This window comes from Centruroides sculpturatus, unplaced genomic scaffold, assembly GCF_000671375.1.
Source record: "Centruroides sculpturatus isolate CEXI.00-Female unplaced genomic scaffold, Cexi_2.0 scaffold733, whole genome shotgun sequence".
Lineage (NCBI taxonomy): Eukaryota > Metazoa > Arthropoda > Arachnida > Scorpiones > Buthidae > Centruroides > Centruroides sculpturatus.
Window position 1 is genome coordinate 26,775 of NW_019384975.1, and position 26,437 is coordinate 53,211.

General features: G+C 29.4%; 2 protein-coding genes across 5 annotated transcripts in view; one reads left to right on the forward strand and one right to left on the reverse strand.

The window, feature by feature from the left end:
- The window catches only part of LOC111632667 (Golgi reassembly-stacking protein 2-like), a 46,702-nt gene that overhangs the window by 9,224 nt on the left and 11,041 nt on the right, over positions 1–26,437 (forward strand). For all 4 annotated transcript variants that reach the window (XM_023377162.1, XM_023377166.1, XM_023377163.1 and 1 more), the window contains 5 exons: positions 13,545–13,625; positions 16,937–17,140; positions 17,437–17,523; positions 17,593–17,723; positions 23,088–23,250. In XM_023377162.1, the coding sequence (XP_023232930.1) occupies positions 13,545–13,625; positions 16,937–17,140; positions 17,437–17,523; positions 17,593–17,723; positions 23,088–23,250 (666 nt within the window). The remainder of the gene's footprint in view (positions 1–13,544; positions 13,626–16,936; positions 17,141–17,436; positions 17,524–17,592; positions 17,724–23,087; positions 23,251–26,437) is intronic.
- On the reverse strand, positions 5,046–6,685 carry LOC111632668. The gene is made up of 2 exons (XM_023377167.1): positions 5,778–6,685; positions 5,046–5,733 (listed from the first exon to the last, which is right to left on the reverse strand). Exons 1-2 carry the CDS (start codon positions 6,454–6,456, stop codon positions 5,726–5,728), a joined length of 687 nt encoding a protein of 228 aa, XP_023232935.1. The 5' UTR covers positions 6,457–6,685; the 3' UTR covers positions 5,046–5,725.

Below are 26,437 nucleotides of genomic sequence, written 5' to 3' on the forward strand. Positions count from 1 at the left end.
AAAGTAGCCCCTAAGGGATAAAAGTTTGGCCACACCTGTTCTATAGCAAGGCTTTCACCTATCTTTGGATAGTGGACAAAAATGCAATAGCTATTTTGTGCTTGTCTCATGAACAATCTTCTGTCTGGGGTGTCCAGAGCATGTCCATTGCCTCTGATATTATCGTGCAGTCTGGTCAGAATGACCAAAATGAGGACAGTTTGACAAAACTACCACTTTGCTTTCATCTCCTTTTTCAAACTTTGTCAGTCATGCATAATGTCTGACTGTGTCATACAAGCAAGTGTTACAATCAAAGATCTCCAAACAACAGGTACTCTTTAAGACTTGCAGAGGCTCACTACAAGTCTGCAAGCCTTTTCATAGGATACCGGAGTAGCAATTTTAAGATTATGGCACCCTTGTAGTATTAATCTAATAAATCAGACAACAACTATAATCATTTAGATATCTGTCTGAGACATAGCTGTATGATGAGTTTTGCAGTAATTGGACAGTTCTACCTGAACATGTAACTTTCTGTCAATAAGTATATAACTTTTGGTTTTATTTATTTTAGATTAATTATGTTTATTAATGATTATAAATTAGGATTATTTTTAAATCATTTAATATGTGTAAATTTTTGAAGTTTTTCAATTATGAAAGCTATTCAATAATTAATATTTTAATAAGAACTTTTATTCTTTATATTTTATTTTCTTCATTATTTAAATTATGGTCTTCCTTTAGAAATTATACAGATTGTGTTAAAATAAATATGACAACAAATGTGTAATAATAAACTGAAAAATTTTTGCCAAATAATAAATTATTATTCACTATAAATGTTCGTACATAATCACAACTTTCTTATAATTACTGTATTAAATGCTGTTTTATAAATGCATAGAATGAACTGATTAAAGCTTCATTGGGTAGATTTTTGCCCATACTGGAAAAAAAAAGTCATCCTTTCACCATATTCTCAATCTATCTTTAGATCTTTCAATTAGTTAATGTAGTAGTTTAGTGGTTTCCAAATTTTCTAACTCTGTCTCCTTTTTTTTCAGGAAAAATTGTTGCACCCCTCTCAATTTTTGTAACAATTATGAAAATTTAACAGAATTTTCTTCATAAACCATATTAAGCACAATACAAGGAAAAGTCAAAAAAGATTTCCTTTGTTTCTTTTTTTAATGAAAGCAAATTAAAATGAAAAACAAACGACAGGTGTAGGAATATATTTGACTTATTTCTTTAAATAGTTCCTTCCTCTTTTGGAGTAATTATTGAATTTTTATTGTTTTAACTAAATAGAATATATTGTATAATGATAAAAATACATTTTATTAGTTAAAATAAAAAACGTTTATTTTTGAATGTTTTTTTAAAATTTATTTATGCCTCAAGGAATAAATTTGAAAAATCTGCATAACACTGCAATAATAATTCTAACAATTACTATTGAGTTCTTAACAAAACAACTAAATTAAATTTATAGCTGATTCACCTGTCTTAAAAATAGAACACATATGGCTGCCAACAGATTTTGTTTCATTTGGATAATTAAAAGAACAAATGAAATATTAGTGATAATTCAAGTTTTTTATTTTATGATTGTTTTTAAGTTTTATTTTAGAAACAATTAACTAATTTTGAATAAAATATTCATAGATTATGTAAATAAAAAGAAAACAATGGTGCTAGTTCTTGGAGCCATATTATTGTGCAAGGAGCTACAATATTGGTAAGGCAGCTCCTTGCATGTCATACACAAATCAGTAATATGTATGATAATGCTCAAGTAAATAAATGGCAGAACAAGAACAGGTATTAAATTTTATTCTTTACCTTCATGTAACTAGTATTTGATGTTCATGTAACTTAGTATTTGAGTCTGATTGCCTGTTTTCTGCCAGTGGTCAACTGCTTTGTGATTTTTTTTTATGTTCACTTTTAAATTTGTATGGGGCAGTAATGGAGGTTGGCACTAGGGGCTAGTAGAGAGTGAGGGTTGGAAGAGTGTTAATGTGAGAAATGTCACTCCTTGCCATCCCATGTGACTACATCCCTGCTAACACTGTGACCATCTATTCTTAAACAGAATCAGGATTTGTTGTAAAACCAATAGTCTGTGCTTATCTACTGCTTGCCTACTACTAATATGGGAAGAGACAGGATTCTGTAGCAGGGATGGTCAACACATAGACTGCGGTTGACCGCAAAGGTTTTGAAAGTAGTCCGCGAAGCTAAAGTTGAACAATTTGCTTTCACTTAAATTAATGTTTAAAAATTTTAATTCGATAATTTGTTCTTACAATAATAGACTGTGCAACGTACCCATACTGTTTGTATTTATCCCAATGAACAATGCAAATGAATGTTAACGCATGCACATATAAAAATCCTAAAATTGTTTGCCCATATTCATAGTTGCCCGCAGACTATATTTTACCAAAAAAGTAGCCCCTAAGGGATAAAAGTTTGGCCACACCTGTTCTATAGCAAGGCTTTCACCTATCTTTGGATAGTGGACAAAAATGCAATAGCTATTTTGTGCTTGTCTCATGAACAATCTTCTGTCTGGGGTGTCCAGAGCATGTCCATTGCCTCTGATATTATCGTGCAGTCTGGTCAGAATGACCAAAATGAGGACAGTTTGACAAAACTACCACTTTGCTTTCATCTCCTTTTTCAAACTTTGTCAGTCATGCATAATGTCTGACTGTGTCATACAAGCAAGTGTTACAATCAAAGATCTCCAAACAACAGGTACTCTTTAAGACTTGCAGAGGCTCACTACAAGTCTGCAAGCCTTTTCATAGGATACCGGAGTAGCAATTTTAAGATTATGGCACCCTTGTAGTATTAATCTAATAAATCAGACAACAACTATAATCATTTAGATATCTGTCTGAGACATAGCTGTATGATGAGTTTTGCAGTAATTGGACAGTTCTACCTGAACATGTAACTTTCTGTCAATAAGTATATAACTTTTGGTTTTATTTATTTTAGATTAATTATGTTTATTAATGATTATAAATTAGGATTATTTTTAAATCATTTAATATGTGTAAATTTTTGAAGTTTTTCAATTATGAAAGCTATTCAATAATTAATATTTTAATAAGAACTTTTATTCTTTATATTTTATTTTCTTCATTATTTAAATTATGGTCTTCCTTTAGAAATTATACAGATTGTGTTAAAATAAATATGACAACAAATGTGTAATAATAAACTGAAAAATTTTTGCCAAATAATAAATTATTATTCACTATAAATGTTCGTACATAATCACAACTTTCTTATAATTACTGTATTAAATGCTGTTTTATAAATGCATAGAATGAACTGATTAAAGCTTCATTGGGTAGATTTTTGCCCATACTGGAAAAAAAAAGTCATCCTTTCACCATATTCTCAATCTATCTTTAGATCTTTCAATTAGTTAATGTAGTAGTTTAGTGGTTTCCAAATTTTCTAACTCTGTCTCCTTTTTTTTCAGGAAAAATTGTTGCACCCCTCTCAATTTTTGTAACAATTATGAAAATTTAACAGAATTTTCTTCATAAACCATATTAAGCACAATACAAGGAAAAGTCAAAAAAGATTTCCTTTGTTTCTTTTTTTAATGAAAGCAAATTAAAATGAAAAACAAACGACAGGTGTAGGAATATATTTGACTTATTTCTTTAAATAGTTCCTTCCTCTTTTGGAGTAATTATTGAATTTTTATTGTTTTAACTAAATAGAATATATTGTATAATGATAAAAATACATTTATTAGTTAAAATAAAAAACGTTTATTTTTGAATGTTTTTTAAAAATTTATTTATGCCTCAAGGAATAAATTTGAAAAATCTGCATAACACTGCAATAATAATTCTAACAATTACTATTGAGTTCTTAACAAAACAACTAAATTAAATTTATAGCTGATTCACCTGTCTTAAAAATAGAACACATATGGCTGCCAACAGATTTTGTTTCATTTGGATAATTAAAAGAACAAATGAAATATTAGTGATAATTCAAGTTTTTTATTTTATGATTGTTTTTAAGTTTTATTTTAGAAACAATTAACTAATTTTGAATAAAATGGTGGAAATTATTTATATTTTTAAATTTTAATTATATTAATGTCTGTCACTGAATTTTGTTACACTGAAAAACATTTGTTTCAATTTGATTTTCATATTTTATTTTGATAATCATTATCAAAATAATAGAAAATTATTTTTATAAGCAAACACACACACACACACATTTTTTTTTTTTTTTCATTTGGGGATCATCACTTCCCTATACAGGGATCAGAACACCCCGCACCGCTGTTGCACAACGGGGTTGAAAAAAAATCTTTTATTCTTAACTATCAATAAACACAATGATTAAACAAAATTACAAAAATAAAATAAAATGAAAACAAACTACTGGATAACTCGTCCAGGACTATTTACAATTGAATAGTTTTACTCTTAAAAATCTTTCTAAAGAAAATCTGAATCTCTTTAAAAGTCTGTTCATTTCGAATAAGGTTATAAATACTACAAGGCCAACCTAGCCCCTCAGCCAGCGCAATCATTTCCAATAAGTGTCTCTGATGTTGCCATTTAATACACTCAAAAATTATGTGTTGCAAATTTTCAATATCTTTTCCACAAGTACATCCAAATCTTGCATCTAGGTTAAAACGCCTTTTAAACTCACCAAGGCCATCATGCCCTGAGAGGAAAATCAGCACCATCCGATCGTAATTCAACCATTTCATTTGCTTCAATCTTTCTTCTATGTTAGGCAAATAACAAAAAGTTTGCCTGCCCTTATCACTATTAGTCCAGTAATCTTGCCAGATTTTGATTGTTTGATTTTTCAAATACAACTTGGCCCAACATTTAGGCCTAATGTCAAACTCTATTTGTTCATTTTTAATCGCCTCTTTAGCCAACTTATCAGCTCTCTCGTTTCCGTAAATTCCAACATGAGCATGTACCCATTTAAATTTAATACTGTTAAACAACCTTTCATCATAAAGAAGTTTCTTANCACTGTTCGTTACTAAGTTCAGAATGGAAGTGAACATCCACACCCACTATTGACACTGCTATGGCTGCCAGCGGTTTGACTCCGCCATGTTGAAGAACTTGAATCCTCCCACTAAGACATGCAACCTTCTCTTTAACTGTATACGGCTCTTGCAGAAGAGCTATATCCTTCGATTCTAACCTTTTATTAAGCAACGAGGTAGCTGCAATTGCCCTCTGCAAATTTCCTTGAATAACCTTAATTTCTTCTATGTCACTAATATGCTCCATCTCCATAATCGGTTCGACTAATCAAAATTGCCTTCGCCCTCAAAACTAACGGACATTTCCTATCAAGGGCATTATGCCGAGTGTCAGCCAATTTGTCCCTCTTACAATTACAACACATTTTAATGGTATTTTTATTCTGACAATCCTTGTATCTATGTCCTTCTCCACACTGGCTACATGTGGGAGTCTCTTGCTTACAATCCCGGGCAAAATGCCCCATTCTACAGCAGTTAAAACATTGCACAATAGGAACAAAATCTTCTACTGGACACCTCACCCACTGCAAATTTAACTTTCCTAACTTTAACAATTTAATTCTATTTTGAGGGCTGACGTCCACCACCCAACTAGATGTGGACCTGTTTCTGTTTCCAAGAGGGAATCTTACCAAGAAACCCTTTTCAAATTCCTCAAGTCCAGTATTATTGTCCTGCAATATTTCATTTTGTTGGTACACAAACTTTGAAATCTCACCTTTCTCTACATCCTTAGGTACTGAGTGAATGATTACTTTTGGTGTGCGTTTTTTAGGCTCACGAGCAGTCATTCCAGGAATTTCGACCACTGCCTTTTGTAACTTTAACTTATCACTTGCCTTTTCAACTTCAATGGCAATAGCCCCATTTCGTAATTTTCTGAGTCCTCTAACTCCAATCTTCAAGGCCTGAGGATTAATTTTTTCTTTTATTGTCATCTTAGTTTTTTCAGCATCACTGTCTCCTTCTGTAGGCTGCACAATAACCACTTCCCTTGGCTCCACCGCCCTCTTATTAACCAAGGGGGGACTGGCGACCACTTGCGCAAAAGATCTTCCTCCTCTTCTTTCTTCTGCAACCTTCAGTTCTTCCAAATTCTTCTGTATGCTGGACACCATCTTCTTTAGTTCTTCACTTTCAGTTAAAAGTTCTATAATTGTTTCAACTCTCCTTAATATCTGGGGAATATGATCCCTTGTCCCAATTTTGGAATGGGCATTAGCCACAAGATACTCATGCAGTTCATCTTGAACCTTTTTGGCGGCAATGACCTTATTGCCGTGCGATCCATCCTGCCGACTTGGCAGAGACGGAGTTGATGCCTGTGTCTCTTCCACAAGCCCTTCTTCTCCCCCTGTCCGGGCGAGAACCGCAAAGTGTGGTGGCTTACTTGCCATCGCACACAACAAATAGCCTTGAAAAAGGCTTTTAACAAGTCGCAACTACCTTTGGCTTCCCTAAAAGGTACTAACAGGCCGCACCGCGTGGAGGTAGGTAGTCACTTTCCCAAGAGCTCAACAATAAAGCACGAAAGATCACAGAGAAAACGCTCCGGAATATTCGCAAATAAACGCAATCGGAAAACTCGCAATGGGACCAGCGGCCCACACACACAGACACAGTCAACCCCCCTATAACACTGTTGATAATTCCGTTTTATATGAATTCCATGTTGTACAAGTCACTTAGATTTTATAAATACATGAGCCGTTCACAGCCTGGCACACATATTTATAAAATCTAAGTGACTTGTACAACATGGAATTCATATAAAACGGAATTATGAACAGTGTTATAGGGGATAAACTGTATACAGTATTTTATTTTTAATTAAATATATACTAATAAAATATGGTAAATTACATATAAAATTTTCAATTTTTCAAACTTTTTTTTTTATCACAACATAAAATATTCTGTGATATCATATAAGTTTTCATACTTAAGGTCTACATATTCACAAAATATTTAGTTGAATATTACCTTTCTAAGACTGATGAAATTAATAATTAAACATGCTACTGATTGTAACTGCATTAAGTCTATGATAACATTAGTAATATATTTGCTTAACTCTAATATTTTAAAGATCTAATATATTTTCGATGAAATTATCAAACTACTACTGTTTTGGAATAATATAAATTTATAATGCTTTTTCTATTTTTATTTGATAATTTTAAATAACTGAAATTAATTTCTTACTGCTATTGATTTAATGTGTTTTCTCAGTTAAATATCTTAATTTACAGAAGTATGCAGTTATCTAAACTTTATTTTAAAAAATAGTTTCCTGTAGGGAATTAGAAAATACAGGAAATAGCTTGATCACATTATATTTGATAAAAATATTCTATATTAATATAGAATTTTTTTCAAACATTCAGAATGATTTCCATCTGAATCCAGTATAAATAGAAGAGTATAATCTGTTTTATAAAAATAATTTAATTTATATATTACAAAAAGTTGTTTTTTTACAAATGAATACTCATTCTTTCAGTATGCAACACACTATATGCTATAAAAGTCAAAATTTGTTAATAACATTTGAGTTAAATATGTAATTTAAATGTTCTCAAATTACATGTACTGAAAAATATTTTAAATAAAAATTACATTTACTTAAAACTGGTGCATCATGAAATAATGGGACATATAGCAATAAGTATTAATTAGCTCAATAATACTAGCAACATGCAGTATAAAACATTCTCAACATTTAAATGTTTAAAATTCACAAACAAGAAAACACTCATTTGAGATGCAAATTTTAGTTTTCACTATTTTCATCAAAAATCTGAGTCTAGGCATAATGATTTTCCAAATAAATTTTGCAAAAGTAAGGAACAAAACACAAAGGTTTGGAATCATTTAGCATCTCTCTTGTAATTTTTCTAAACAACATTCTCAAATCTAAAATAAAGTAATCGTTTTTCTTTACATATAATGCAAAGTCTATTTAGTTGATCAGGGAGTGGTTATAAAATCTTTTTTACATACATAATTACTTTATTATTCAAAATCTTTCCATGATATAATTCAAATACTTATGTTGGTTATTTATTAAATTTCTGTAATTTCGTGTAGTTGGGTTAAAGTTGATTTCATGCAGGTGTGTGGATTATGCAATATAAGATTATTTACTAGTTTAACTTGAAATTTATGAACTTCTCAAACAGGTTTCTTTTTGTATAAACTTACCAAGAGCATTTGTTTAAAAATATGAAAAACAATCATTTGTGTGTCTTCCGATTATACCAGGGGTGGGTAAGCAAGAGTTCAGTGGGAGCCGAAATGTAGGTTTTGCAAAATGCATGGGAGCCATAGTTCTGTACTTTTTTATTCTGTACCGCAATTTTATTATATAATATAAAAATAATATAAAACAAATATTGAATTTTTTTAATAAACATATTTTCTCAAAATTGTGGAAATAAAATTGTAAAAACAATAATAAAAAAAGCAGAAATTAACACTTTCAGAAAGAGCCACATTTGCCCATGTCTGGGTATACTATACCATTGTGTTTTTCCCAAAACAACAAGAGGCAAATATATTTTTAGCCTCTACCATTAATGTTATGTATACTAACTAATCCATATTTAATTGATTTTATTAAACTCTGTTTTCTATTGGAAAGAATTACTTCTAATCTAGTATAACCATTATTAGCTGAAAGTACAGTAGAGCGTCGATTATCCGAAAGTCAATCATCCGAAATGTCAATCATCCAAAAGAATTCCATTCGGCAAATTTAAATTTTTGCCAGTGCTGTGGCGTTGCAATCTTTGGTTATTTCTTGGGCTACTCAAATATTTTACGTTTTTGATACTAAATTAACTTCTGAAGTATAATTTTTTATTGTTTTTATATTTTTCAATATATTTATGTTGTTTGTACAAATAAAAAAAAAATTTTTAAGGATACAATAGTCTTCGTTATGCTTAACATCGACGAAAATTCAACGCGAAGCAACATGCAACGGAGAAAAATGTCAAGATGGGATAAGTTAATATATTTTTTCGTACATAATCGGTTATCCAAAACTTCGATCTTCCGAACAACCCCAGTTCCCAATTGATTCGGATAATCGACGCTCTACTGTATTAACATTATGAAAACTGACAAATATCTGGTAGTTGAATTATTATAATCCATCATAATAAACATACAAACCAAAACTGCTTAATGAAGATCACTTATTAAATTTTCAAATAAGTGTTTTTGGATTTTTTTGTTCATCTTCAGGGCTGATTTCTGGTTTGAATGTTTTTGAATTCCTCTATGAATATTTTTAGAAAGTCTGAAAGCATTTACTTGTTAGTTGAAAATTTAATGGGTGGATCTTCATTCCAGTATTGGTATGTATGTTTATCTGGTAGTTCTTGTTCTGGCATTTTTGGTCATTCTATACATAGTAAAAATAATTTTTTACACTGCATAGAATTGTGACCGCAGGGTTGGCACCATATCAAGATGCCACATCAGGACTGACACCACTACACCCTTAGGGACACAGAAATCACAATGGTCATTAGAGGTTGGTTTCACACACGAGCGATCAAGTTTGTAGGTGGTTGGACTCAGGATGGAGGAGGTCTGAGAGACAGCGTATCCAAAAGAAGTGCATTCAACAACAGATTTTCTAAACAAATACCTGTTTATTTTCATAGAATTTTACATATATGCATACTAGAGTTAATAATTAAATAGCATATCGATTAAATCATGACAGATCCCTAACCAAGAGAGAGTTTACAATTGGGATGCAAGATGATAAACACCTTAGAATTTCCAAAGAGATGAACTTTTTTCCTTGGAACTTCAAGAGGTGTAATGGATGGCATTGGAGATTTCCAAACATTTCATAGATGTGCAGGATGTTGATAAGAAGGCCCTGGACAGGGAATAGCTTTTGCAGATAGGTGGATGTAAATCCGAGAGTAAGTTGTCCGATGTCTTAAATAGTTGAACAGCTGGAGAACTGTCCAAGAGAGTTGAGGCTGGTGACTAACGAGATAGCAAACCTTAACTGACCAACCAACTTGAGATGATCGACAAACTCTCTCCTTTGTCGTCATCGATCCCCTTCTATTATTTCTGAAGTTTTCCCTCACTGCTCATGCTCTTTTTGGTAATATTATAGTCTGTGTTCAATGTGCGAATTTGGTTATTTTAATGTTATTCTTTTGTTTTATTCAAAAAATTTTATTTAAAAATTTTTCATTAAGTTTGGGCTCTCACAGAATGTATTTTAAAATCAGTTTTTACTTTTGTTCTATACTTGAACATCATTCTTTTTGTATGGATCTGAAGATGAAACTAAGTTTCAATAAATGTTAAATTTTCAAAATTTAATCTCAATTTTCATTTTGCTCCTATAAACTATTAAACATGATTATTTAAGTGAATTAGTTAAAAGTGAAGTTGAATTTATCGCAATGAATACAAGTTCAGTATATTTAAATTTTACTAAATTTTTTGGTTAATGTTACCTATGGTTCCAAAATGGCAGAACTTCCAGTTGCCATTTTGAACTATTCTCGAGACTACGTGATAACTGATGTTTTGAATGGAGAGGATGTCCCTCCTAAACTAAAATAACTTATTCTAGTAAATTTATAAAAATATTACTCATGTTAGTGATCCTTTCTTTTTTTCTTTCCTACATTTCTTCCCTGATGTAGTTGATTCCTCTGCACTTGTTGATGTTCTTTCTTTGTCTTATTAGTCAATTTATTTGTCTTCTTTTTTTCCCCCTTTCCTGTGTTTCCTTCTTTTTAATATTAGAAACTAGTGCAGTGGGAACACTCTCTAGTTCCAGCCATTTTGGTGTTCTTCTGGTACCTGGATATATCATACTCAAGTGTTTTACAAATATTTGAAATCTCCGGGTTTTCTAGCGGGCCAATTCGTGAACTTCTTATACATAAACAAATGCATGTATGAGTCCGACAGATCATTCGTATAATGCTTTGGCAGGTTTTTTTATTTTTTGAAACCTTATAACCTTTCAATGTTTTGAGTATGATCACTTATTTTGGGGTTTACAAAATTTTTTGAATGATTAACTGTTCTATGTTCAATATCTATTCCTTCAATGTCATCAATGTGATTATATCCCTTCCATTCATAGGTGATAATTAGACTACCGAAATTTACAAACTTAGACACAACCTAATTTAGGATGGTTTCAGATCTGTCATTCACTTGACAAATGAAGCAATTTTTGTCCTCCCTGCATATTCTTCCTATGACCCATTTTGTAGCCCTTTTTTGTACTTGCGTTTGCATATTATTGTCTCATCTAATTCGACAGTTTTATTAGGACCTATTTTAAATGATGTTATGTTATTCAAGGCTATAAGCATAAATAAACGTATGTGATTTGACCAATTGATGCCAGCCTTTCTAGAAATACCTGCAGCAACAGCCAAATTTGTTGACGTACATTCCAAACAAAGATATATGAATGACAAAATTCCACCCCAAGAAATATTGCCACATTTGCCCTTAAAGGATCCTTTGTAAGCAGAATACTTCCGCAATTTCTACATATTAAAAGACAAGAATTTCTGTTTCTTCGATAATATATTTTACGAGTTTTTGAACATAAAATGCACATGCCATCCATTTGTTGTATTTCTAACTTTACAGCAAATTTAAACGCATTATCGATAATTGGTTCCAAACCTAATTCCAAATACAGTAGAGGGTTGATTATCCGAAAGTCAATTATCCGAAAGAATTCCAGTCAGCAAATTTAAATTTTCACCAGTGCTGTGGCACTGCAATCTTTGGCTATGTCTTGGGCTACTCAAATATTTTACGTTTTGATACTAAATTAACTTCTGAAGTATAATTTTTTATTGTTTTTATATTTTTCAATATATTTATTTTGATTGGACAAAATAAAAAAATAATTTTTAACAATACAATAGTCTTCGTTAGGCTTAATATCAACAAAAATTCAACGTGAAGCGACACACAACGGAGAAAATTTTCAACATGGGATAGGCTAATATATTTTTTCGTACATAATCGGTTATCTGAAATATCGATTTTCCGAACAACCCCAGTTCCCAATTGATTCGGATAATCAATGCTCTACTGTATTCAGATTCCATTAACTAGTAAAATTTGCAGGTTGGACTGGACCAAAATTCGTCGGAATTGATGTCTACAAAACTCATTATTGCTGTATTACCATCAAACAAAAAATTAAAAATTAACAACAATTATCGTAATATTTAATTTAAAAAATTTAAGATTAGATTTTTACCTAAATAACTTGTTTGTATAAAAATAGTATAGAGAAATCTATCATAGAGTACATAAAACATGCAATGACAAACCTTCGCAAATGTCTCACTAACTATTAAATTAATTAATTTGCATATTTCCACGAGAAACATTCATCTACTACGTCATATCTAATAATTTGCATATTTTGTCATTCGTTGTATCAGATAGCTCCCTCTGACAACAATTCCAGCAATGCCCCAAATTGAGATTGCAGGAAGTTCTGCCATTTTGGAACCATAGGTAACATTAACCAGGTTTTTTAATAGTAAAATCAATGTTAAACATAGTTTTTTAAATTTTATTTGTAATGGTTTTCAAAAACCTGTTAGTTTAATTGAACAAAAAGAATTACTGTGTATATTTCTTTTCAATGATGCTTTAAGTTTTGATGATAAGATTTGAATACCAGTCATTAGTAGTGCTGTACCAATAACCAATATATCAAACTGAAATCAATAGTTTAGATCAGTGGTTCCCAATTAATGGTACGTGTACCTTTAACTTAACTTAACTTAACTTTAAAAAAAAATAGCCACATTGTGTCACTTTTATAACAAATTTTTTAAAAAATCTTTCCATGGTGACCACATGACATTCTATTATCCAATCAGAAGTAATGATCTAACAAGCTACATCTCTACTCTTCTCAATACTTCAATCTCTACTTTCTCATAAAAAGCATTTCATCGTGCTTTACGGGAAAATTTCTAGTTATTATTGAATAGGAAATACTGCCTCCACTTTATGCTAAGCCTTTTGTTTCATGCAGTTTTTAATTAATAAATCAGCTGATATTCAGCAACAGAAAAGCCTGAATAATTATTTTATATTCAGCCAAACAACAATTTTGGTCTTTTCCTAATTATAATAATAATAATCATAATTAAATTATTTTATTGCTTTAAAATTTTTTAACAAAAGTATTGTTGAATATTTTTGTACAAGAAATTTGGTATCATATGATTTTAATTTAATAATTAAAGAAATATCTTAAATAGTTGAATAACTTAAAAGAAATTCATTGTCTTTGATAAACAAAAAAAAATATCTTTTTCATCAAATATAAAATATAAAGTAGTTTATATTTTAAATTAAATTGTTAAATTAAATGAAAATATATATATTTAATTTAAATTATAAATATATATATATTTATTTATTTATTTGTTTTGTTTAGGTCCAGGAAAACTCTCCAGGATATCGTGCTGGTCTTGAAGCATTCTTTGACTTTATAGTAGCTATTGGAAATACACGACTTGTAAGTATCAAAGGACATAAAATTCATTGATTTATGCTGTCACGAATTTAATAAAAATTTTACTTTTAATGATAAATTTAGTAAATTTTCTTAAATTATTATTAAAAGAAATAGAACTTAATTAAACTGTGTTAAATTATTTAAATCATCGTAATTATGTATGCTGTTACTTCATTGGTATTATATTTAATAAAATATAATTTTGTATATAATGTGATTAAAAACTCCCAGATATGATAAAAATTTATTGGTTTATCTTATTGTCTAGTATTGTTTTTTTTAAAATAGTTATAGAATTTGGCATAAAAGCAAAAGATATTTTCCTGTTTCGAAAGCATTGCTGGAACTCTCTAAGCTGTTTTAAATAGGCAATGTTTTGTTTCAATTTGAAAATACATTGAGATTTTCATCCTTTAGACATGTTTGGCAACCTCTCTATAGTGAGTATGGTATGGGAATAAAATGTTTTGATATGAAATCAGGCCGAAATGCCAAAAACATCAGATTTTATTCATTTAAAATTGTAGTAATATCTTTTCCTTAAATTTTTCATCTATTTACTTATTTTGGGTTTGCTGCTTTTTGACCAGTTTTTCAATATATGGGGGGGGAATCTTGGAAGTTGAAATTTAATTATTGACAATTTGAATACATGTTCACTGACTTATAAGTAGTATTTTAATTTCCTTTACAACTAATCTTCAATTATCACTATAGCCTTTTTATATACTTATAACTTTTCTTCATTTGACACACAGATTAAGATGTAAATAGAAACATCTTTAGTAAAACCCAATACATTGCAATAACACACCATCAGCTACGATAAATCATCGGGCTATAATTTGGCAATAATAATTATAAATTACAAATGAATTTGACACTAGAGGGAGGCCTTAGGCACCATCTCATATTAAATTTAATAATTATAATTTTTTTTTATTAAATAATTTTAGATTAAACTGGAAGAAAAGAATTGGACCGGAGTGGGACTCAAACCTGCAACTGCTGCTTACCGTGTGGATGTGTTGCCAGTTACACTACCCGGACCTCTGGTCTGATTTCCTCTTCCAGTAAACATGATTGTCCTTGTCTGTTTTAGATGATTTTTATTTCTGAAAATAAAAATTTATTAGAAGTTTGGTCAAAGTTGGTATGGAGGATGAAAATAATTGCAATGCTATGTTTGGTCAAAAATTGTGGAAGTAATAAAATATTACTGATTATTATATTTATTATAATGAAATATCTTATGAATTAATTTTTTAGAATTTACAATTTGACTCAGAGAAACAGTCTTGATAAACATTCCTTTAGTCAGGAAATTTAGCATAATCTTTGTCATTTGATTTGATCTACTTATCTTATATAGAGATAAGTAGATCAGCTACCTTGTTACTAATTATAACTATTAATTTAGTTTTCATCTTTTAAGATTTGTTTTAGCATGTTTTTGAATTTTTTATATTTTGGAAAACATGATTATGATGATCATATACAGTAGTTCTTCAATTCTAAGCTGCATCCAGAGTTTGAAGTAGAATTTTAACATTTCTTATGAAGAGAAAAACATTAAAATAATTTTATTAAAATTTAAAAAGTAACAAGAAGTTAGAAAAATGATATAAATGCCATAAAATAGATAATATTCTTAAATCAATAACTGATTATTATAATGTCATTTTAAAGTCATTTTATATGTTAAAAGAAAGGTTAAATTACATGCTAATTATTAACAAAATACATTTGAACTGATGAGACCATTGGACAGTATAGCTAAAAACATTTATTATTGGTGCATGTGATCTACTTATGATTACTGCTGATTGTTGTTTTGTATTACAAATGCAAACATGTCTCTATTTCAGGAAAGTAAAAATGGGCCAAAAAAAAGGTGTCTTAGAATTGAGTATTCCTTTTTCAAATTTTAGATATACCATATGTCAAACAGACATATGGTATATCTAAAATTTATATAAATATGAAGGTGCAGACAGATGCTAAATATAATAATGTAATTATAGAAAATAATAACTATAATTATTATAAAAACAAGTAGAAAAAGCAGTTTAATTTTTCAATGATCTGCTTTAAAATATAAAATAGATCTTGTTTATAAAAACCAAATTATAAAATTTTTTAATCCAGAAATACTTCATAAATTTAGAAAACTAAATAATATATTTTTTGATTTCCAGTGTAAACAACCACATTTCTTCCAAATGACAACGAATCTTTTGAGAATATCATCCAATATGTTTTAATATCACTCTTAAAACTCTTAAATGTATATGTATTTTGGTCTTTAGTTCTGCTTCAAGTTTTTTTTTTACTTCTTTACTCTATGTATTGTAATTTAAGTTATAAGAAATTATTATAATTACTGATCTAATTTTAAAATTGATGCTTTGTATATTTGAGATTATATTAAACATTTAAATTATTTATTTATAGCAGAAATGCTGGTATAAGTAAGCTATTATAAATTTGTTTGGTATTTTAAATTTTAAGTGCATCCCAATTACTGGATCAAAAGTTTTTTTTTATTCTCTGCCCAGGATTAAAACTTAATAGGATAAATATTCTTAATTTATTAATTTGTTTATTATTATTTAAAAACACTTAATAAAACATTTAACACCTTCTATCGCTTTATTTAAACACAAAAGTTTTCAGACTAATGGAATAAATAGGTCATCCTCAGGTGAACTGGCATTCAAACATATTTCAAAATTGTATTAAATGGAATGTTTGATCATTATAAATTCAAAATTAAAACAAAAAATAAATAAATTAACAAATCAATAACAAAAATAAATATACTAAATACATTGAAGCCATAACAATATAAATAATAATAAAATAAAACAAAATAAAATAAATTAAAATAAATATATAAAAATTTTAGACATCATAATATAAGGGCAGATAGAAAAATTAAAATATACAAATTTTTAGTCCCTATCTGCCCTTATATTGTGATGCCTTTTTATGTATTTATTTTATTTCGTTTTATTTTATTATTATTATTTATATTGTTATGGCTTCAATGTATTTAGTATATTTATTTTTGTTATTGATTTGTTAATTTATTTATTTTTTGCTTTAATTTTGAATTTATAATGATTGAACATTCCATTTCATACAATTTTGAAATAAATTTGAATGCCAGTTTACCTGATGATGGTCTATTCCATTAGGTTGAAAACATTTGTGTTTAAATAAAGCAATAGAAGGTGTTAAATGTTTTATTAAGCGTTTTTAAAAGAAGCTGAGTTTGATATTTATTATTTAAATTAAATTTTTTTCAGAATCAAGATAATGATACATTAAAGGAGATTTTAAAAAATAATGTAGAAAGAATCATAACAATGACAGTTTATAACAGCAAAACACAAAAAATAAGAGATGTAGAAATTGTTCCTTCAAACACATGGGGTGGCCAGGGATTATTGGGTGTCAGTATTCGTTTCTGTTCATTTGAAGGTGCAAATGAAAATGTTTGGCATGTTTTGGTAAGTATTTCTAATTTTATAATGTTCTTATTAATATCAGTTTTTATTTTGGAATTGAATGCAAGTTGTTTGCTATAATATACGTATGTAAAAAAATATACAAATGAATTGTGTGTGTTTGTGTACATACATATACTTGAATAATAAATTAATTAAAGAACTGTAAAATTACACTCTGAATTTAGTATATTGCTAGTTTTAATAATTACTTATTTGTATAGTTAGTGAATTAAACATCTCATACTTTGGAACAAATTAACGTTAACATTAACATATTTTGAAATAAAATTTATTAGGATGTTCAGCCTCATTCTCCTGCTGATTTAGCTGGTCTAAAACCATTTTCTGATTATATCATTGGAGCTGATTCAGTTTTACATGAGGTAAATTTAATTCAATTTTTAAAACAGGTAACATTTTATAAATTTAATTAGAGAATATTTTGTTTATAGTCAGAAGATTTATTTACACTAATTGATGCCCATGAAGGAAAATTGTTAACTCTGTATGTATACAATGTAGAAATGGATGCTTGTCGAGAAGTAGTAATTACACCAAACAAACAATGGGGTGGTGAAGGAAGGTATAGTGTCTTTTATTTTTAACTATTTATTAGAATATGACTAATAAACCATATTATTTAAGAGTGGGGTGTAAATAATTCAAAAGCTATTAAGAGTTTATCATAATTTCAATTTTCACTAAAAATATTATATTAGTTATTGTAATAATTTGAAATAATTCATTTCTGTTACTCCAAATCCTAACAACTATAAACAGCATAATAAATTCAAAAATTTCTAAAAATTTTTCTTGTAATGTATGAGCTTTACCAAAACTGATGGCTGACATCTTATTACAAGTAAATCACTGACAAGAATACAATATATATCTGGTAGTGCAGATATATTGCACTCTATAATGTGAAATGATGTTTCCACGTGGCTGATAAAAGTAATATGACATGAAAAAATAGCAGGCAACATTATGTTATTTTGACAGTGTGAAATGATTGAATTCCTTGTTAAGGAGGAAATTTTTACAGTTGATATTTACCAAAGACTAAAAGATGAATATAGAAAAGCTTGCATGAGTATTTGCAGTGTCATACAATGAGTTAAATAAAGATGATAAAATAGACATCACAGATCAAACCTATAGTTGTCATCTATAAATTGCCTCTAACAAAATCACCCAAGACAAACATGAAACTTTCATAAGGAAGAGCCCACATTTGATAAAGAAATTTCAGTACATTTTGGAATTGATCATTTGCAATGCAAGAGCTGGTGAGGAGTTTGTGATACAGTAGAGCCTCGAAAACTCGGCCTAATGTGGACCGAACGCTAGCCGAGTTTGGGAAAATGTCGGGTTATCGATAATGGGGTTAAAAAAAATAAGTATTAGTGTTTCCTCAGAAAATACTGTACTGTACTTGTATGTATTGTTTACTTGAAAATACAACAGAGAATAAACTGCCCAAATACCCTTAAAGGAAAAGTACATCTTTTATGAAGGCATAGAGCCTTTACTATATGAAAATGAAAATTAATGAATACACTGTACAGTAATTTACCTGATAAGACAGACCTCAGAAAAATACTTTATGAGGCATAAAGCTGTCTTTATCATGAAAATTAATTAAGGATTTTTTTGCCCTGCCAGGGTGTGGCCGAGTTATCCGGAGTTCCGGGTTATCGAGTGCCGAGTTTTCGAAGCTCTACTGTATCAGTTTTTCATTAGGTTTCTAGATTATTGTTGGATTAAAAAAAAAAATTCATTTCCTCTACAATCCAGATTTGGCCCCATCAGATAAACACATATTTGATTACATTAAGAAGCAGTCATTGAAACTGTTTGTTGTATATGCAATCTGTCTAAAAATTCTTCTGCATTACAAATTTGTTTTAACTTCTGTAATGATGGTAATTATATATCAAACAGAACAGAGATTTTATAGAAAAGTAAATAAAGGTACAGTACAATACATAGACTATACTGACGTAAAAAATTTTCTTTTGTCATTATTTGGAAGTAAAATTAATGTGGCCAAAATTTATGACACAAACCTTGTTATACACAGAACAACACTAATTATCTGAGATAATGTGGGCTGATGGTTCTTTCAATAACCAGAAATTCAGTTAATATGGATGGCCACAATCATTTTGGATTTAAAATTACAATGCAATTACTATGCAATCAGTGACAGTTATGTGAGCTTTGTTGGGAAACCCACATATTTTACAGCATAATGATTCTTCATTGAAGGAAAGTGTCTTTTCGCCTCTCACTTTCGGGATGGCCAATTGCAGTACCATCTGCAATGACTCAAAACCATGTTTGGCCATCAAAGTTACTTTTCTTCCAGTCTGGAATCATTATGCAATAAAACTTGGGTTTCCCTGAAAAAAGGACCTAACTAATTTTCATTGATTTAAAATGCCATTTACCACTATTTGAAAAAATGTTTCAGATAAGCTCTACATAATTTTTGATGTAGAATTTGAATCTACTATGAAAAATGGTAGTTTCCATTTAAATTTACAAATTTTTTCCCCCTTGGTGGGTGACAGAAAGGCTAAATTTTGCAGGGTTGAACTGGCCTCTCCAAAATACTGAGGGTTTGTTTCGAACATTTTTTTGTATGATGAGTATTTCTTGAGATATTTCAGTCTCAAGTTAAATAAAATACCTTGTATATCACTATCTCTTGTGATAGTGAAGTCAGAAACTGAATTACTTTTTTTATTAGGCTCTTCTGAATCAACACTACAGTTGATACTCACATCTTTCCACATGCAATCATCTTCAGTGTCATTTGGCTCATTCGTTATGCAAAGTTTTTTGAAAGAATGTTTCACAACTTTTACTCTGATTTTTGTCAAAGTAATTATGATGTAACTGTAATGGATTAATGAGATTGAGCTAAGTTCATCTCTTAAATATATATTATTAGGAATATTGGTCTAATAAAATCATTAAAATGATACATTAGTGACAGATTCAATGTAATACATCATAATTATTAGCAACCTCTAGTGCCATGTGTTTATTTTTCTAAGAAGCATTCTACTCTGAGATACCGAAATCTGAAAAGTGTAACTTGCATTCGAGTAAATATGGTATTTGCTATTTATAAGTATTTGGCAAATTTTAAAATAATAAATACAATACTTCATTGTTTTATAAATCACAGTTTATGAAGGTATAAAGATTAAAAATACATCATTATTACTTTTATTTATTAAAGAAAGCAAAATTTTTTTATGATAAAAAGCACTATATTCTTCAGTTTTATGGGAGAAATTCTATAAGTTATAATTACTAAATTACTTACTACATTTAGTATCTTAAATATATTTTCAAAGTAATTTGAATGCATGATAAATATAATTGTCAATGTTAAAAAATTTTTAAATTTTGGATCTGAAATTATAAAAGTATAAAAATGAACAAGAAATTAAAAACAAATATTGTGCAGTTATGATTTACTTCTTTTGTGTGATTTCAATATAATATGTGCTTGTAATGTTAGTAGTAATTTTTGTTCGTTCCAAAAGAAAAAGAAAAATCTCCAATTTTAATTGCTATTTTCAAGTATCCACCATTTTCACTTCATAAAAAGCAGTTAATGAATATTTAATTTTCTCTCATTTATTAAATTAAACCTGCTAAGTTTGTAAACTTGTGCATGTGGGCCAGACACCTCACTTTGCTTACCTGTAGACTTAACTTTGTAAACTTTGATCTTGTAAATTTGTCACAAGTTGAATTTTAAAATACTTTTGTGTCATGACCTAGACCAGGGGTCACCAAACTTTTTCCACAGCAGACCTCATAACCATTTTGTTTAATACAGCACACTGAATACACAAGCATGATGGCTGCAGCAAGCATGTAATGGCTTTTCTTAGAAACTTCATTGCAGGCACTGTACTTACACAAAAAGTGCTCTGATATCCAAAGTTGCCGAATTTTTTATTTCACCGATTTTCCTAAAAGTTATATTACTCTCAGATGCAAAAATCAGATTAGACTAATTTTGGCATTTTTACTTAAATGTACTATGTAGAAAAAATTAAAACAAATTTATCTACAAACCATGATATTTCCATATAAATGATTATATTTTAGCTCATTTGTGGCAATGGACCGTAGTTTGGTGATCCCTGACCTAGACCAAGATTAATTCTATTTGTGTACAAAAAATGATTTAAATTGGTTAAGAGGTTTCAGAGAAGTTAACTGTCACACCAACATCAAAGGCATCATTAAAAGAGCTCTGCTTCACTTTGCTCAAATTAAAAATTTCATTTAATGATATAAAATTTCTGTTAATTTATCTGCATCAAATGAACTGAAAAATTTGATATATTAGCAGCAATTATGTATTCATATGTCACAAATTTTAATCTTTTTGTGGACTGATTAGTAATGTTAAATTGTACAAATCTTTCTTTGCACATTTCTCAAGGATTACAAGCTAAATTAATAACATAATTTCATCCCTAAATGTCTTATACACATGTAAAGATGTTCTGATACCACAAAAGTATTGATACTGGTATCATGAGTAGTTTTAAAATACCAATATTTGTATTGGTATCAATCTTAAAGTATTGATACATCAGGGTATTGAAACTGGAAATCTTGATGGATGTTGCTGTTCAGTTTCTTGTCTTCCAGTTGTTTTTACTTCTGAGAAGGTATTGTACTCATTATAATGAAGACTGCATGGGACCCAGAGCAGCAATTAATATTTTGTTGCTTAATCCAGAGAATTGAATCCCAGTGACTTGATTCAGAAGTCAGAGAGCATCAATCAGTACTTTGGTTTACACTTGTATGATGTCTCATGTACTGTACATGAAAGAAGCCTCAGATCTACAGTCCTGGTAATGGGCTCTGTGGGTACTACTATACATGGGATGGGGTGGATAAAAAAATCACTGATGAAGAGATGAAACAGTGTCTTTATATTGAAAGTTCTTTATCATGTTCAAATTTTACAAATGTCAGTACAAACAAGTATATACAAATTGTTGCTAATTTTAAACATTACTGATGGTCCAAGTTGATTAACAAAAAAATTGCTGCATCATGTTTAAATATAGATTCTGGAAATGAAATTTGATGTAATACAATTATTGATTTTTGGTCATTAACATTTTTTATATAAATTTAACTTAACCAAAAATAGTGTAAAATTTCAGTTTCTGATTTGACTGCAAAATCTGGTTTTGGTCAGACCTTACCTGTCTGTGAAAAATGTAACAATACCATATTTGATACCCAAATTACAGTATTGATATGGATATTGATATCAGACTAAAAGTATAGAAGGAAAGTATTGATACAGTATCAGTAGTATTGGGACTTCCTAAGGACATTTATTTTTTGCTGAATTATTATACCATTAAAGTACATAATGCAATTAAATATACTGACAATAAATATTATTGCATATAATAGAAAAAAAATGCACTGAAAAAATTATATATACAGTATTTCTGTCAGTATTATAGGATTTTTTTATTTTTAAAACATTTGGAATTTTTATTGTTAACTGTTTCCATTATGTTGAAAATAGAACTGATATATTTTACTTGCATTTTTTTAAATTTTATATCTATGCATATTAATTAAACTTAATAATGACTAATAAATATAAAAGTTATCATTATTTTAAAATTTAATTTAATAATGGTTGTCAGATTAATCTTTAAAAAATAGTAAAATTTTTATATTTGGATAAAACAGTGATCCATTTATAAAATAATATTAAAAATTCATGAACCAAATAAGAGATAGCCTGTTAAATTTTACTGTGTATAGAAAAGCACTAAGTCTAATCATTTCTTAACATAAGAATGTGAAAAACAAATAATTAACAATGCAATTTTTATGAGCAATTGTTTTTATATAATTGTGTATCACCTCTTAGTTTAGGTTGTGGAATTGGTTATGGTTATTTACATCGGATTCCAACAAAACCTGTGGATAAACCTAAAGCATTAACAAGTCCTACTGCTACTACTTCTGCTACCATGAAGCAAACAATTAATGTGCAGCCAGGAAGTACACCTTCTAAAGATGGTTTCTCAGCAGTAAGTGCCATTTAATATATTTATTATGAAACTTGGCAGTTTATAGTGATCACATTTCTCAAGATCAAATTAAAAGACATCCTATGAATCATATTTTGTTTTGTATTAACTTTAAAAGTAACAGAATTTCAAATTTTTCCAATTTATCTGAAATAAAATTAAAGATAATTTATTATTATTTAATATAGTTTATGAAGTAGATATAATTACAGATATTTTAAACTTTTAATATTAAATTTAAGAAATTAGAAACATTTGCTATTCGAATTGAGAGACTGCATGACACATTCAATTATTTTGAGATAAAACTTAGATTGGACAAAAAAATCAAAGTAATAAAATTTTTTTTGGCAAATTAAGTAGGAAAGGTGAATTTTAATTTATTGAAAATAGAATTATTTGAGGTTTGATAGATCTCTTATTAAATATCACTAATGTAAATAATTTTTGGAGCAACACAAGTAGTTCTTGTAAAAAATAATTTTAAAATGCTGCATTTCATAAATTTTAATTATTAGATAAATGAATAGAAAAATATTTTAATATTTTATTCAGACCTTTCTGAATAATTTGATCAATAATCTATCAGAAAACATTCTAGTATCAATGCTCTTAGCACTTATACTTAAAAAATATACTAGAGTAAAATGTAATTATTATAATTGGAAGCTAAAATTAAGAAAGGAAGAATATTATTTCTTATTTAGTGCAGAATGAATAATTAGTGATTTTACTTAAATTTTTATCTCAATAAGATAAAACAAAAACCATGCTTTAACATTTTTCATTGAGAAAATATTGCATTGTTCTATCATGGACTATTTTATTTCAAAGTTATTTGCATAATAAAGATTAAAAGATTTTTGGGGATTAGTCATACAGTATACTTCATCAGTTTATAAATATATTTATATTAAACTAAACTATCATCTAATATATTTGACTTTAATCTTTTTGCTGATGGTTTGGTTTTTGCTTGATAAAACCTGGCCGTATATTAATGGTGTCAAGATAGTCAGTACAAGAAATTCTTGGGAAAGCTGGTATTACTGAAAATAGCAAGCACAAAAAAATTCTCATTTGTGCTGGTAAAAGGATTAATATACAACATGAAAGTATTTTTTATTTGGATACCACCAATAAGCTTTTAATGATTTGGCATTCAGTTAAGCTCTATCTTTTGTTCCAACATCCTATTGAGTCAGACAAGTCAAATCCCTCCACTACTTTCTGTCATTTCACAATGTGTCTCCAGCTTTCTCCTAATTCTTCAATATCCTCCCTCACCTGATTGCTCCATCACTTTCACGGTCACCCTGTAGGTGTCGTGGCACTTTGATAGCATCAAATCAAAAGACTTTCTTGATGATTATTATTTTTTTTATTTATCCTCCTTAAATCTCTATACCATTTCAATCTTGACATTGTTATTCTAGTAACTGTCAAATTTATCTAGCTTTTCTCTAGTAATTGGACTGCAATTTGAAAAAATTGTAGATCTATAAATTTCCACTGTCGTCCATCCGTCTGTCTGTCCTTCCTTCCTTAATCTCAAGAATGGAGTTAGTTAGATGAAAGATGAGAGCAGATATGGAAAGCTTAGGGGTAGAAGGCCCCAATTAATTATACATGAATGTCTGGTGCAAACCAGAAGTCACATTATTTCAATTCAAAAATTTTTTCCTGAAAGGAATTAGATGATGACTGGCATGACTCTATTGCTAACAGGAAAAGAATGATGTAAGCCACTACTAATTTCAGATGGGGGCATATACAGTCAACCCCCTCTATAACACGGTAGATATGTTCTGGTTTTTATGAATCCATTTTCTACGAGTCCAGCCAATCATAGCCCAACATGTATACAGTTTACGGACTACAGCTGTTTGAAAGGTTTCTTCCATAAAATTAATCGATTCTAGACTAATTCGACTCAACATTTCCAAAATACGTATAATTTTTTGGGAATAATCCATATAAACTATGCTATAAACAAAAAATTGTAGGATTACTTACCGAGCATGCACCATTCGACTACGCCATTGCTTAAGCTTGTTTTTATCATGGAGCTTGTTGTGACCTTTTGGGTCAACACCTCTTTAGTGCCCTGTCAGGATTGACACCACCATGTTTATCGGAACATGGAAGCCGAGATGGCAATTACAAGTCACACCGTTGCGCAAGCAGTCCCATAAGTGGACAGGTGGATTCATAATGTCAGCCGATCGAGAGACAGCATGTGGAAGAGACTCAAACTACAATTAACATTTAACAAGGATTTAAGTAAAAATAAATTGGATAAGATACAGCAGTTCTAAAGTTTTTTCGCGGAGAGAGAGTTCACATAACGAGCGCAAGTTGCATAAATACCTGGTGATCTCCCAATGGAGCTCTTGTTGGGTGATAATAGTTCCGATGGTGATTAGTTCCACTATAAAATTCACTAGCACAATGATGGCACAAGTTATCCAAAATGGGTACTGGTCGACAATATTCCTAGAGTAATCGGTGCAGGTTTCCTTTGACAGAGGGACAGACAACGACTGACTTTTTTGCCCGTCTCTGGCAATATTCATGGACGATATCAGCCATCCAGAGGTTAAAAGATCGCGAGAAAGCATCATGTTGCCTTCAAGAAAATGAAATGGGAGACTTTCTCGGGTAGCTACAAACAACAATTGTTACATAACTCGAACAATATTAATATAGTTCTAATATAGTTCTAATAAAGACTAGTTCTAATATAGGAATTTCTGCTACCTCACATTGTCATTGAATGGTGCTCGCGTGCTTCCTGATAAATTATTTTTTTGCAAAAAATTTGCTGAACTTTGGAGACATCATTAATATAAATATAATTTTATGGACGTTAAATAATAAATGGTTTTTAGTAGGTCCGCTGCTCGTTTAAACTCAACGGTTTGTACAATATCTGCTATTGGTCTAGATTTGACCAATCCTGTCACGACACGAGTCGGTGATGACATTTTACCAAATTATACAAGATTTTTTAGCATGTTTGTACAAATACTGTCTCAATTTTTTCACCATGATAGAGGAATCTGAACTGTAGGAACCCGTGTTATAGAGGGGTCGACTGTATTTTAAACTAAATAGATTTAAAATGGGATTAAAAATTGCAACCCAGCATTGTGACAATGTCATAATAAATAATTGCTTGTTTTGT